This window comes from Nannobrachium achirus (genome assembly GCF_963921795.1).
Source record: "Nannobrachium achirus genome assembly, chromosome: 11".
Classification (NCBI taxonomy): Eukaryota; Metazoa; Chordata; class Actinopteri; order Myctophiformes; family Myctophidae; genus Nannobrachium; species Nannobrachium achirus.
In genome coordinates, this window is record NC_137820.1 from 18,538,507 (window position 1) to 18,553,490 (window position 14,984).

A 14,984-nucleotide genomic window follows, 5' to 3' on the forward strand; every position below is an offset into this window, starting at 1 on the left:
CACTGAGGATTTGACTATGTATGGATGGATACCCACGGGCCTCAGCTGTCTTGAAGTACAAAGACTTGCTGAATGCTCCCTTCTTTCCCAGATGGCTTTGTGCTGCTACCTAGAGAGACAGAGTTAGTGAAGGGAGAGGTGTGTGTGTGTGTGGGGGGGGGGGGGGGGGGGGGTACAGAGAGTGAGTACAGGGAGAGGGAAAGGAAAAGAGAAGAGTTGGAGGGTGAGAGAAAAGGACGACATGGAGGGAGGGAAGAGAGAAGGCAGGAGAGAGGATTAGGGGAGGAGGAAGAGCAGAGAGAAGTATTACTTCATATTATTAATTCATGACTCAGTCATCAGATCCATTGTGTTTACTGTAGCTCCACATGGTGTTGATGACATGAACAACATGCTGTGAGTGCTGATCAGTTGATAACTACACCAACACAACAGTAGCCTTTTACACCAGGGTCCAGTGACTTTACCTGCATAAAGCTCACATACGGCCTGGTGGCTAACCTGACAACCAATAGCCAAACTTGTATTGTATACTCAACTGCGGGTAAAATAGTACAAAGAAAAACAAAAGTTACTTGATCCATATTAGTATAGGTAGTTAAGTGGGCATGCACGATGTATCGTCCAGGTTTTGGTGCCGCAGCATTGTCTGGGTTATTCTTATTCTTTTAGATACGCATACAGGTATTTGTGGGCATGGCCAACTGCACCTTGTCTTGGAGGTGTTAAGGCATAACGCCACTGTAGCTAAAAGAAGAAGATGTGTGGGTGAAACAGGCTCTCTCTCTCTCTGCCTCACTCTCCCTCTTTCTCTTCCTATCCCTCTCTGTCTCTCTGTCGCTTTATGATCAACCTCTGTTCTGAAGCAGTGGTGGAAAAAGTACTCAAATGTTTTACTTAAGTGAAAGTATCAAAACTGCAATGTAGAAATACTCTGCTACAAGTAGAAGCATGGAATTCAAAATGTAATAGTATAAAAGTATTGGCATCAGGGCAGGAATTTCATGGAGGCCATGAAGGCCATGGCCGCCATTGCCCCTCAAACCAATGGAATGACCTAAGGTCTCTTTCTTGTCAATATGTTGACAGTAGCCACCGGTGTCTCTTTCCTGTCATGTAGACACCAGTGTCTTTTGCGGATCAGCTATTTTCAAATAGCCACGTATAAAATAAGCCTAAATTGGTTTATTGTGACCGAAGGTCGCAGTTAAGTATGAGAAACGGCACATCATGTCTCTGTCCGTCCGTCCATGTACGCATTTTTACTGTCTATGAGTTTGCCGCTCTGAGATCACTCTCTGACATCACTGTGATGTCAGGGGAACCACACCAACAGAATCCCTTTTATGCCCATATATGGAGATCTCTGATGTCAATATTAGGCCCATATCTAACAGGACTTCATATGGGAATGCCCATATATGGAGGCCACATCGGCCACATACCACACTAACATAATCCATATATAGTCAAGACAGATAGATGGCTAAACCCATATCTGTGTGGCTGGTTCTACAGACAGGGATCTCCATATATGGGCATAAAAGGGATTTTTATGTATGATTTCTAATGTCATAGGACTTTCACATAACCGAATAACTGAGTAAGCAACTAAGCATGTTTGGGGTCTCACAGCATATCTCCATATACAGAACATGGAAATGCTCAAGTAAAGTACAAATACCTCAAAAGCTTACTTAGTAAACATATAAGTAAATGTACTTAGGTACTTCACACCACTGGTCTGATGTCACACACAAACTCCCTCCTTCACTCTCTCCCTCTCCCTGCCCCTCTTCTCTCTCTCTCTCTCTCTCTCTCTCTCTCTCTCTCTCTCTCTCTCTCTCTCTCTCTTTCTCTCTCTTTCTCTCTCTTTCTCTCTCTCTCTCGCTGATCAAGTTCTGGTCTGTGTCACACATTGCCTAACAACAGCAATTTGTGCTGACATCAACCATTGCCTAACAGTGCAGATTTGCGCTGACATCCAGTACTGTACGTCCATATTTGGAATCTGGGCACACAAACGGACAACTTGATCTTTGTTTGCATAGCTTTACTTGTCCTGGATGAGGGCAGACCAAACTGCACAGTGCACTGTCTAAAGTGCCACCCCACGGTGTCACTGTGAGCACATGTGTTGCTACCCCTTCAGCCATAGCTGAATGGGTAGAGCGCCCGTCTGAGAAGCAGAAGGTCCCTGGTTCGACACTCGGCTCTGGCAATGTGTCGAGGTGTCCCTGAGGAAGACACTTAACCCTTAAGAGCTCAATTGCTAACCACTTGGTCAGCAATCAGCTGAGTGAAGCTGAAACATCTGAAAAGGTGTGTTTGTCTATGGCTGGCCTAACTCGGAAACTAGGTGAGTAACACAATGGATAGGTGCGCAATGCACCCTGGCCACAATATGCACTGTGTGCTGCATAACGGCTGCGGTTAAGGGAAATAACGTCACGCAGTGCAGGTCTGTTTACATCACCGAGCAAAACAAACCTAAATAGATTGTAGCTCTTAACTCGCTCTTAATAGGTGTAACTTTGTCAGAATCCGTGTTTTTGTTTGGATATTGATTATTACGAGCGCAACCGAAGGGTCAGGAAAAGTAGAACAGTTTTTCCACAGTGGGGAATACTGTATGTTTGAGGGAACACATCACTGTGAAAAAACAACATCCGGTAAAATTCTCACGGTGGAAGTCGCACCGTTCTATGCCGTCTCAGCCTCATATCGTAACCAGGCATTCCTCTTCGCAGATGAGTAAGCCTGGCTACGCGAGGCCATGTGCAATGGCAATTCAGACGGACCTGTATCTGTCTGACTGCACGTCTGAGGAGAACGCACACATTCTCTTTGTGTTCCGCAGATTGTATGCATCAGATTCCCTGATTGGCCAACATAAACGATCGCCTTCAGGAATTTGGGGAGCGTCAGATACAGTATGGGAAGTAGCGATGGGACGATAATCGTTATTATCGTTTATCTTGATAAAAATCGCTCACAGTAATCGTATCGTGGAGATTTTAATATATTGTGAAATTGTCCTCCGTCATGCACTGGGATCAATTCACCTTTGATCCACATCCACTTAAACCCTCTACAATTGTAAAACACACCTGTAAACATACTTGATACGTCTTTTTTTCACTCTACCAAATCTCTTTGCCAAAAAATAGACGATGTACAAGCTCACAACTTGTGAGCTTGTAGATCTGCTATTTTTTGGCAAACATCCTGCCCCAGAATATGGATGCCATGGCTGGCACCCTGCTGCCAGACTAGTAGTAAAAAAAATGTTAGTAAGTCTACTACATTTTCTTGTCATCTTTGTGACTACTATGGGTACGTGATAACAAATTAACGCCCAAGGCTTCTGTTAAACCAAGCCTGGGCGCCACTGGCTAAGGCTGATACACCTGCTCTTGGTCAGATAACCTATGGCAATGAAAAAATGTGAATCTATTAAGAATTTTTAACTTTAAGTCATTTACATATAATTATATAAAAAGCAACTGATATTGTATGTAAAACATCTGAAGTTGTCTCTTATTTGTTGAGCTACCTTTACATTGTTCCGAAAGTCACCAGACAGTCCATACACACAAAACACACTGCATCTGTACTGTGTGTGCGAGTGTGCGTGCATGCGTGCATGTGTGTGTGCGCGTGAGTGTGTGTGTGTGTGTGTGTGTGTGTGTGTGTGTGTGTGTGTGTGTGTGTGTGTGTGTGTGTGTGTGTGTGTGTGTGTGTGTGTGTGTGTTTACAACTACAGTATATGCAGACGCACATGTACAGTATCTGTGAGGACAAATAATTGTTTGTATGTTTGCCTGCTTGAACATTTTGAGTATGTTTAGATTTTCTATCTTAATCTTTAAATAGTTCATTTGAACATTTACATTGCTACAAATAAAATGTATTAAAAAACTTGACTGCTAAGACTAACCTACTGTAGAAGAGACTAGGTTTGATGGACCCACGCATTGACAAGTCATGTCTGTAATGTTTACAGTTTACAGTTTAGGCATTTAGCAGGCGCTTTTAATCCAAAGCGACTTACAATAAGCAGGTAATACATCAATATAATAAGCAAGATAACATGTCAGTACATCAACAACAATACAACATGCATAGTAACAGATAATAACATAGGTTGACCACGCACCTAATCAGTAAAAAAAAAAACGTTCTAAAAACTAAAAATGCTATCTAGCTTCATGTGTGGTCATCAAGGGAAGGGGAGTGTTACAGTTGTAACTGTATACAGTATATGGTAACATGATGCACACACACTCACACAGGCATGCACACAAATGCAGTACACTACAGTGACTACACAAACGCGTGCACATAATCCTTGTGTGTCTCCTCACACAGAGACCCGCTCTATGAAGGTCGCGTACAGGTTAATGAATTCTGAAAACTAATAAGCGTGATCACATTCAAGCTCAGTGACAAGACAGTGGAAAGAGCCATGGGTGATCCATAGATCTGTTTACCTGATCAATAATTCAATCAGAATCAATTATTCAGCCAGATCAAGAGAATAGAGTCTCGGCACATGGAATCTGCCTTGCGCTGGAGCACACGCATCAGCGTTAAGAGCAGTATGCTGTACTGTATGTGTGCTCATTAAAAACAATACACATGCAAGCATACGTGTATATGAATATGTATGTGATGTATGTATGTATGTATGTATGTATGTATGTATGTATGTATGTATGTATATGTATGTATGTATGTATGTATGTATTACGTACGTACGTACGTATGTATGTACTGTATGTATGTACTGTATGTATGTAATGTATGTACGTACGTACGTACGTACGTACGTACGTACGTACGTATGTATGTGCAGATGTCTTTCAAAACTTCACACATCCTGCCATTGGCAAGACAGTAGGTAATCCAGTGGATTGGCAGAACATTGAGCTTGTAGATCAGCTATTTTTGTGACCTTCTCTGACTTTGAAGTTTAAATCTAGTACCTATGAAGGTGGATTCTGCTTTTTAAAGTGAATGGAGTGGTTTCTTTCCATTTTTGGGTTTCTGCAAAATTACACTCCATTCTCCATAAAAATTTGAAAGGCAAAACAGGGAAAAACGTGTAGAAAAAAATGAATTTGCAGGAAACTTTCAGGAAAAGCGCGGTAAAGCCTGAAGACTTGAAACGGCACATATGTACGTACACGTACAGTATGTAAGTATGTATGTATGTTTTTGTTTTGTTTTACGGTTCTTGAACAGTTGCAATATGTACGTTCATGTCTATAGTACAGTATGTACAGTATGTGTACACCTTACCTGTATGTCATAAGTAGAGCCCGGACTGAGGTTATTGAGGAGAGTCTCGGGTAGGTCATCATTGGTAGGCACCTCATGGAAGGCTGATTCAGGGTAAGGACACACCTCCTTGTACCTAAAACAATAGAAAGTTATTCAAGGTATAAGGACACACCTTATATAATCAAAGACAATTCACCCTTTGTCAAGTCCCACCCGTTGTCCCACCCCTCTTCACACCCATTGGTTGCTATGTCTTGGTGGGACATTCGGTGGGACACTCCATCCACTACCATTGTAATTCGGTTGCTTCGTATTGTTATTCTGTGTGTTCAATTCTAATTTCAAACTTGGTTTCAGTAAAATGGAGCTGCTCAGTGGCAGTATAGTGACTCAGAATGTTTTTAAATGTTTTTATTTCTCCAAAAATGATGTTTCAGCTAATTCCACATAAAAAAGGCGGAACCAGGGCGGGACAAGGCAGATAGAGCCTTCTGGTTGGTCAGTCAGGGACCAACCAGAAGGCTAACAAAGAGTGAATTATCTAGTGACCAGTGTGAGAAACTGCAGTGAAGGGTACAGGCCTTAATTGCCTAAATTGTGTTATACGTGTGGGATCCAGATGTGGTCCAGGGGCCGTCAGTTCTAGCCTGGAATCAGACCAATCAGCCTGTGCCAAAAAAATGCCCTTGGTGGATTTGGGTCTGGCCCCGCTCAATTTATGAATTAATTTCCTCACCCCAAAGAGTGGGGTGACCAATCAAGGCCCAGTATTGGTCTCGTCTAACCAATTGTGTCCAGAGCCATTTTTTAACCCGCCCAAGTTCTACCGGTACATAGAAGTACCAGTGTCCAGACTACACATCCACACAGTGATATAGTCTGGCTATGCGAGGCTACATCAGTTCCCCATCGCTGAATCCACTATAGGCTAGTTGAAGACATAACATTACATAACATCCAAACGCATCTGATTGGGTTTAGCTGCAATAACTGCATGTCTTATGGGGAATCAACACACACACGCACGCACACACACGCACACACACACACACACACACACACACACACACACACACACACACACACACACACACACACACACACACACACACACACACACACACACACACACACACACACACACACAAAATGAATGTGACTAGATAAACCTGGTTACCTGATGACATATGTTTCTATGGAGCTGGTCTCACCAGGCATCGTCCAGGAGAGCAGGATACCATTGGAGCCAACTCTCTCTCCTTCTATACCCAGTGGAGAACCAAGTTCTGGAGGAGAGGAGAGGAGAGGAGAGGAGAGGAGAGGAGAGGAGAGGAGAGGAGAGGAGAGGAGAGGAGAGGAGAGGAGAGGAGAGGAGGTATATTGTCATTGCTTGACACCCTTGACGCACAGCATGCCTCCTCCATACTCCATCTTAGTAACTAGTAAGACACCTCAGGGAGACATGCGCGCCAATTCTTGGCCATCTGGCCAGTGATGTACAGTATATTGGACCAGTTACCCATATATGGAGATCTATGTCTGAACCAGCTGCACAGATATGGGCTGTCTTCCTCCATATATGGGCATTCCCATATGAAGTCCCGTTAGATATGCGCTTAATACTGATGACATCAGGGATCTCCATATATGGGCATTAAAGGGATTCTGTTAGTGGTTCACAACATACTATATCTTTTATGCCCATACATGGAGATCCCTATCTGAACCAGCCACACAAAAGAACAGCATCGCTATCTCTTGGTGGACTGTGTGTGTGTGTGTGTGTGTGTGTGTGTGTGTGTGTGTGTGTGTGTGTGTGTGTGTGTGTGTGTGTGTGTGTGTGTGTGTGTGTGTGTGTGTGTGTGTGTGTGTGTGAGAACAGTCTCTGATGAATAAGGCCTCACACAGCAGTGGCATTTTACTGACATTCACTACAGGCCCATTCATTCTGCAGTTCAAAAGCTCAGGCTAATGTTACCTCGGAAGAATGACACAGGGAAGGGGCTCGCTATGTAAGAGGAACTAATACAGTGTGTGTGTGCGTGCGTGCGTGCGTGCGAGCGTGCGTGCGTGCGAGCGTGCGTGCGTGTGTGTGTGTGAGCACGCGTGTGTGTGTGTGTGTGTGTGTGTGTGGGCGAAACAAAGATGCTACACAGTAATATCCTCACTGCACCCTAAGTGCCAAATTTAAAAAAACAAAACATTTTCACTTCAGTCAAATTAACACTGAGGATTTGACTGTGTTTTGTATATGTTGCTCCAGCGTAATAATGATATTGCATATCATACAAGTAACATTTGGGAGACACTTACTATCCATCTACTGTAAATGCACAGTCCCTGTGTGCGTGTGTGCGTATGTGTGTCTGTTCCACAATGGGAACACTGCTTTGAACACTGCTTTAACTCTTACAGTCTTTTTCTTATGGCCATGGTCATGGTGTATTGTAATAATAATTGTATATGATTATAATCATTGTTATAATGCCTTATAGTGTGATTATTATTATATTTTATTTAACCTTTAATTAACCAGTATAAAACTACTCTGAGACTAAAGTCAACTGACCAAGAGGTATAAATATTACACAGCTTTGCCAGCAATAACAAACACAGGACAATACCAACGACTAAAGAAAATAAAAATAAGTTATAGAATAACAGATCAGGGCAGAGAGACCAATATAAAACTAAAAGCTTTTTTTTGTATTGGCTACACATTGAAGCAGGAGCAGTTACTGTAAGTATGTACCGATGATTCTGGTTGACATTGGCACTCAGGTTTTTTCATCTCACTCATGTCACTTTGTCTGCTGACCTCACTCAGCAACAAAATAAAAATAAAATAAACAAAAATAAAAATAAAACAACTCACAGGAGGCAAGCAGTGATCACCCCATGACGTGCACTGCAATGTAGGGTTACAATGCACTACATTGCAGGCGTTTTTTGCCCCAGGAAATGTGCTAATCTCAACCCAAAACAACGGTATGTCCATGATAATCCTTTAAAACTCATTAGAGGAATCAAAGAATTTGAGTCTGGCAAACCAGACTTTGATGAGGGCACGACATCAACCATGCATGCATACAGTAGGTAACAGTCATTGGGTGCTTTAGTAAAGTAATGACACTCCTGGAAGTGTAGCCATAAAGATTATGTGTTCCCACAGCATCCAATGTGTAAATCACACTAGACTCTGAACCCCTAGTTGCTCCCGGTGTGCCGGTTGGTGCCTTGCATGGTTTCCTCCACCATCGGTGTATGAATGTGTGTGTGTGAATGGGTGAATGTAATGCACTATCTATGTAAAGCGCCTTGGATAAAGGCGCTATACAAATGCACCATTTACCATTTACTATTTACACTATAATGCAAGATAACAGTTATGAATTATGAATTGTTAAAAGAAGATTAAAATGCAATATAAGTATGAATTATGGACATGCGGGCCCCATCATATCAGCCAACACGTTTGTCTCAGTGCCTCCCTAGATATTTGTAGGCAAAAATGTGTTTCTGCAAAATATGAGTGGGCAGATTTCAAAACAACACCTGAATGAGGAGGAATGTTACGGACAACAAACCTAAGACTGGGCAGTCAGAGGCTGTGCAATTGAAAAAGGGCGGAAACCGCAAATACAGAAACATGAATAACTAGAAGCAGTGCTCTTCCGAGCACAGGTCTCCACCAGGCCACACAAATCGGCCTGTTATAGCGCCACCATGAGGCTGATTTAAGAAATGTGGGGCAGAGGTTCTGAATTAGCATCCAGGGAGTGTGTGTGCTCAGTTTGGCAGCGATCGGGCCAACGGCGCCGGAGATTAGCTGGTAACAACCAGGCCACACAAATCGGCCTGTTATAGCGCCACCATGAGGCTGATTTGAAAAATGTGGGGCAGAGGTTCTAGATTGGCATCCAGGGAGTGTGTGTGCTCAGTTTGGCAGCGATCGGGCCAACGGTGACTGAGATTAGCTGTTCACAAACTGCGAGGACGCACGCACGGACGCACGGACGCACGGACGCACGGACGCACGGACGGACGGACGGACGGAGGGGAAAACATACTCTCCCTCAGCCTTCGGCTGGTGGAGACAACAAAACTATCAGTATCCATATCAAGTGATACTGTTGGACGAGGTTTTTCGCTAAGCTATAGTATGTTCAACAGTAGGGGCACAAGAGAACTTGTTGGTCATAAACATATTATAAACGCATTTGTGAGTATGGCAGCCACCAATCATAGGAAAGTGTGTGTGTGTGTGTGTGTGTGTGTGTGTGTGTGTGTGTGTGTGTGTGTGCGCGCGCGTGTGTGTGTGTCTCTCACCAGTGTCTACGATACGGCTGACAGCAGGGCTGAGGTTGGAGGAGGAGATGGCGGTGATGTCAACAGTGAACCGTGTTGCTGGACTAACACTGACGATATCGGCCTGGGAAACAACACCCACACACACACAGACACACACAGACACACACACACACACACACACACACACACACACACACACACACACACAGGATTATATACTATGGCTACATCTTACAGTAATCTGTAGGGATACAGTAAGCACCACCACCACTGATGCTGTAGTATAAGTTCCATTTGTACACTGGCACAGTTAAGGGGAGACCATGACATTTGAAAGTTTGAGAAACACTGGTATAAGTGATACATGCTGCCTACTGTAGCTATAGGGTGTGCCAATTGTAGTCCTAGAGTGGCCATATTTTGTGTCAAACACAGGTGTTCTGATTGGAGTAGATCATTAGTTCTATGCCAATCAAACAATTGAAACACCTGTGTTTGACCCAAATATGGCCGCTCTAGGACTACAAGTGCGTCACCGACTCACCATTGGCACACCCTATAATAACTCCTTGCATCTGCAGCAGTTTTGTGAAATATTGTATCAAAGTGAAATGTACTTCTAACATAAACAGTAATACCACACAGACAGAGTTTTCTGAAGTCTAACAATGAGATAAAGTTGAAGCTTCACCATCATTGGATTGGATTAGATTAGATATTCATTGCCCTCAGGGAGAACATGCCTTTCCCTACATATTTGTATGGTCAACCATTGCAAGACAGTCAATAGAGAAAGCATGTTAGCATACAAACATATAGCCTCATATGTCGGGTACTGTCGGGCAATAACCTTGTATATGCAAGTTTGTATGTTTTTTTTTCATAAAGTAAAGTCCTGCTTCATCATACAAGACTGTCGCACAAAAGTAGTGAAAATAGCAGATCTACAAGCACACAAAATTTCGCACCGCAAGCCGTTGTGTACTTGTAGGTCGTCTATTTTCACTAGTTTTTTTAAATGATAAATATACGTTTTTGAACATACAAGGTTTCCACCCGACAACAACGAAACGATATGTTAGATAGGTATACAAAAGGCAAAATAACAATAACAAAGCAAAACAATTGCATAAGTCTGGCTTCACAGACTATGCCTTTGATTGATGGAAGCTGCATGGCACAGAACTGTTCTGGAAGTGCACAGAGTCCCGGGGGGTTATGGAGGGGGTGGTCAGATGATGGATTGCTTTGTGGAATGAATAACAGATTGAAATAACATAATGTCAGCATCCTATGTAGGAGCAGTGGTTCTGCAATGCTGTGGTACAATAACAGAAGGAGTTCTTGTTGTCTAGAACTATTCTTCTCTTAAAGAGATATTTCACTTTCAAAAAAGATTTTGGTCATTGTATCGTCTAATCAGGCTTTTGTGACCACCACCCTGGAGAAATGTTAATTTCCTTGGTTCAGTATTTAGATATTTGATATTCATTTTATCAGACACGATCCCTTCCTACTGTATACAAACCCATTGTAACTTCAAACTCCATTTTAACCATGATTGATTAATCAAAAACTCCTGTCCTTTTTTCTGGTGACTCCTGAGTCCTGACGCCCTCCTAATACGTGAGCAGGCCATGTTTTTTTATAACATTTTTCATTTATTTTTAATCTTTTTTTATTGCATTAATTTTTTTTTACATTTTCCCAAAAAATGATTACAAAAAAATGAAAAAAGTTATTGAAAAAACACGGCCAGCTCACGTATTAGGAGGGCGTCAGGAGTCACCAGTGTGTTTAATGACTCTATCATGGTTAAAATGGAGTTTGAAGTTACAATGGGTTTTGTATAGGAACTATAGGAAGGGGGCGTGTCTGAAATCAATCAAATATCAAAATATTGAATCAAGCTAATTGAAATTTCTCCAGGGTAGTCAGGCCTGATTAGACAATAAAACAACCCAACGTTTTTTTGAAAGTGAAGTAAGCCATTTACCATGAGAGGGAGTGGGTTGTTGGCTGATTTACCACTGTTTCAGGGTTGTTTGGCACTCGGCTTTGCCTCGTGCCACAACCTTGAAACAGTGGTAAATCAGCCAACAACCCACTCCCTCTCATGGTAAATTGCTTTTCTACCACTTTTACCATATAAATGAAAGAAAACACAGTTGTAACTTGCAAGGATCTTTAGTTACAATCATTAATTGTTTCAGTGGGCGGGGTCCATGAGCCAACTCAAGGTTGTTGACTGATTTACCACTGTTTTAAGCCAATCAGAATCCAGTATTTGAACATGTGACCACAAAAAGTGGTAGAAATATCCCTTTAAGCATGAGGAATGAAGCATGGAAGAGGTCCTGAATGGACAGAAATGCTATACTACCAACTACCTGCAGCTACAGTACCTAGTTATGTGTTCGAACGTCACCTGTCAGAGTAGAGTCTGACAGTGGAAACAAGTCTACAGTTTGAAAGCCCCACCAGCTGCCACAAGAGGTCGTGCTGCTCCTCACACCTCCCTGGTAGTTGTTTACGACATATCTAATCCAAAACGTTGGACGGACCAAGTCGCATGCCAGTGTGCCCATTCAAGTAGGAGACATCCTGTGTACAGAGGTGACATTTTGGCCGGTGGCCACTCAAATCAAATAGTGTTTTATCGTCCTGGGAGCATGAATGCAAGTAGTTTTCGAGATAACCTGTCTAGGACCAAAGTGCTGGAGTAGACCGACAAGCAGACTGACATCACCAACCTTACAGCCACACAAACAGAGATAATAATACGTTTTGCATACCTGTAGCTGTAGGCATTTCAAAAGAATATTATTTGAAAATATATTTTGGAGTAAACATTCCCAAATCGTGTCCAAAAAGTGTACAAAGTCAAACTTTTAAACTAAATAAATGATTACGTCTTAAAATGCCCAGTGTGGGTATTTTCCTACAGATGTAGGACTGACAACTCCTCATTCCTTATCATATTTACAGCACAGAAAACTCTCTGTAACGGATGTTGATCCTCTACTACGCCATGTTGCTGTGCATTTTAAATATCTGCATGAATATCGTCGTTGTCGGGTGGAAACCTTGTATGTCCAAGGCCGTTCATTTTGTATTTAAAAATGAACTAAACTAGTGAAAATAGCAGATCTACAAGCACACAACGCCTCGCGAGGCACTGTGTGCTTGTAGATCGGCTGTTTTCACTACTTTTGTGCGACAACCTTGTATGATCAAGCAGGGCTTTACTGGGTGAAAAAACGTACAAACTTGAAACTTGGAGATACAAGGTTTCTGCCCGACAGTGACAATATGCTGGAAGGGGAAGTTCTAGAAGGCTTACCTGTGAGCGCACCTGTCCCGAGCAGTATGTAAGGAGCAGGGTGAGAGAAAGGGCCACACTGGCCATAGCTGGTTGGCCGTGGCAGTAGCAGCGTTAGCGTTGGTTAGACACAGCAGCAGGCTGCGCTTATAGAGGCCTTGCCCATTAGACGCAGGTGCATCCAGTGTTGCTGCAGAGGGGTTAGCGGCAGGGCTGTTACGGGGTTAATCCACAGAGTTGAAAAAGGAAAAGCGAGTCCAATGCTAGCAAGGCTAGTGAGGTTAGCCGAGGTCAATCACGGGGTTAGTATAGTTGCAGTCAGTGGTGGTATGTGCTGGTCTTGCGGTATTCCACAGGTTAGCTGTTAGCTGGCGAGGGCCAGAGAATGGCAGGGCGTGAGGGGTCCTGCCTTAGCACAAGGCTAACTCTCTCCCTCCCAGGCGCTCTTTCTCCCTCTCTCTCTCTCTAGGGAGACCTGCTTAAGCAAATGAATGATTCAGGGTTGCGCTCACAAAGCCTACCTAATAAATAATGAGCTCTATTACTCAACTGTGTGAGTGTGAGAGTGTGAGTGTGTGTGTGTGTGTGTGTGTGTGTGTGTGTGTGTGTGTGTGTGTGTGTGTGTGTGTGTGTGTGTGTGCGTGCGTGCGTGCGTGCGTGCGTGCGTGCGCGCACGCGTGAGCTTGCTGTGCTGTGAATGTGTGCGGTGTGTAAGGTTACATTTGAGGGGGGGTATCTGACACCTGGCAGCCAGGGAGAGCTGGTATGAGGCGGGGTTTTGCAGAATGGGAGAAGCTGTGTGTGTGTGTGTGTGTGTGTGTGTGTGTGTGTGTGTGTGTGTGTGTGTGTGTGTGTGTGTGTGTGTGTGTGTGTGACTGTGTGTGTGTGTGTGTGTGTATAGTATATTCGGTACCATAACTCAGTCAAAGAAAGCAGACGTCTACAGTAGCAGATAGTGTCTGTCCTCCCTCCACTGCTCTCGATTATAACTCAGTGCTGGTATGACACTGCACATAAATTACACTACTTAACGTCGGTGTCTTTCTTTTTTCCAACTGGTAGCGTGACCGCCCAGAGACTAGTTCATAAAAAGGTGGGCAGACTAGTATGCTTCACTGACTCATACACAGGTACACACCGCCTGCGTAGTGTGTACCGTACCTGGATGTGTCCGTCGTGTGTCGGGTACACTGTGACATTTCCTTGGTTCGGCTGCAGGCTGACCCGGTACCCATCCACGCACCCTTCTGACCGTTCCCAGCGTAGCGAGAACGCACGTGTCGACACATTGACCACACGCACTCCCTGGACACGGTCCGGCACTCATGGAGGACACAAGTGACAGACAGAGAGACGCATAGAAAATGACAAAGAGAGAGAGGGAGGGAGATAGAGAGAGCGGGGCGGGTGGAGAAAGTTTCTTTCTGTAATTCAATGAAGAGACATTCATGGTGAGTGAGTTAATGGGGTGTTGAGCAGCGGGGGGGCTGCTCCTGCGCAGCGTCTCTACCTGTGGTGACGGTGAGGGAAGCAGGGCTCCCCGTGGTCGCCCCCGTCACTCTCTCTGCGCTCACGTTGTAGCCGCAGCCGTCCCGCAGCCCTGTAACCACGGCAACGCGTTTCCCCTTGGGCACGGTGAGCGTGCGCGCGACCGAAGGGCCCGCCACGGTGACCCGGTGGAAGTGGAAATGGCCCGGCGCGCCGTCCCAGCCCACGGTGACGGACGAGGTGTTGGCATGCAGTAGACGTAAGGCACACACGCCCGCAGGGCCTGGAAGACAAAAGACACCACGTTATGCAGTCAGGACACAGTTTATTCCCTGATTTTCTTTTGTCTGTTTGGTGTCTTGTTATGAATGCCAATCAAGGGGGGGAGCTTTCAACGTTCTGATAAGAGAAGCATATCGTCGTTGTCGGCTGGAAACCTCGTATCTCCCAAGTTTCAAATGTGTACGTTCTTCCCAAAGTAAAGCCCTGCTTCATCTTACAAGGCCGTCGCACAAAAGTAGTGAAAACAGCAGATCTACAAGCACACAACGCCTCGCGATGCGAGGCGTTGTGTTGC

General features: G+C 44.1%; 1 protein-coding gene across 1 annotated transcript in view; it reads right to left on the reverse strand.

The window, feature by feature from the left end:
- The window catches only part of ptprq (protein tyrosine phosphatase receptor type Q), a gene marked incomplete at its 5' end in the record, with an annotated part of 117,965 nt that overhangs the window by 62,142 nt on the left and 40,839 nt on the right, over positions 1 to 14,984 (reverse strand). The window contains 7 exons of the mRNA XM_080736915.1: positions 37 to 109; positions 5,305 to 5,419; positions 6,464 to 6,572; positions 9,616 to 9,718; positions 13,000 to 13,132; positions 14,076 to 14,241; positions 14,430 to 14,690. Of these exons, the coding sequence (XP_080593041.1) occupies positions 37 to 109; positions 5,305 to 5,419; positions 6,464 to 6,572; positions 9,616 to 9,718; positions 13,000 to 13,132; positions 14,076 to 14,241; positions 14,430 to 14,690 (960 nt within the window). The remainder of the gene's footprint in view (positions 1 to 36; positions 110 to 5,304; positions 5,420 to 6,463; positions 6,573 to 9,615; positions 9,719 to 12,999; positions 13,133 to 14,075; positions 14,242 to 14,429; positions 14,691 to 14,984) is intronic.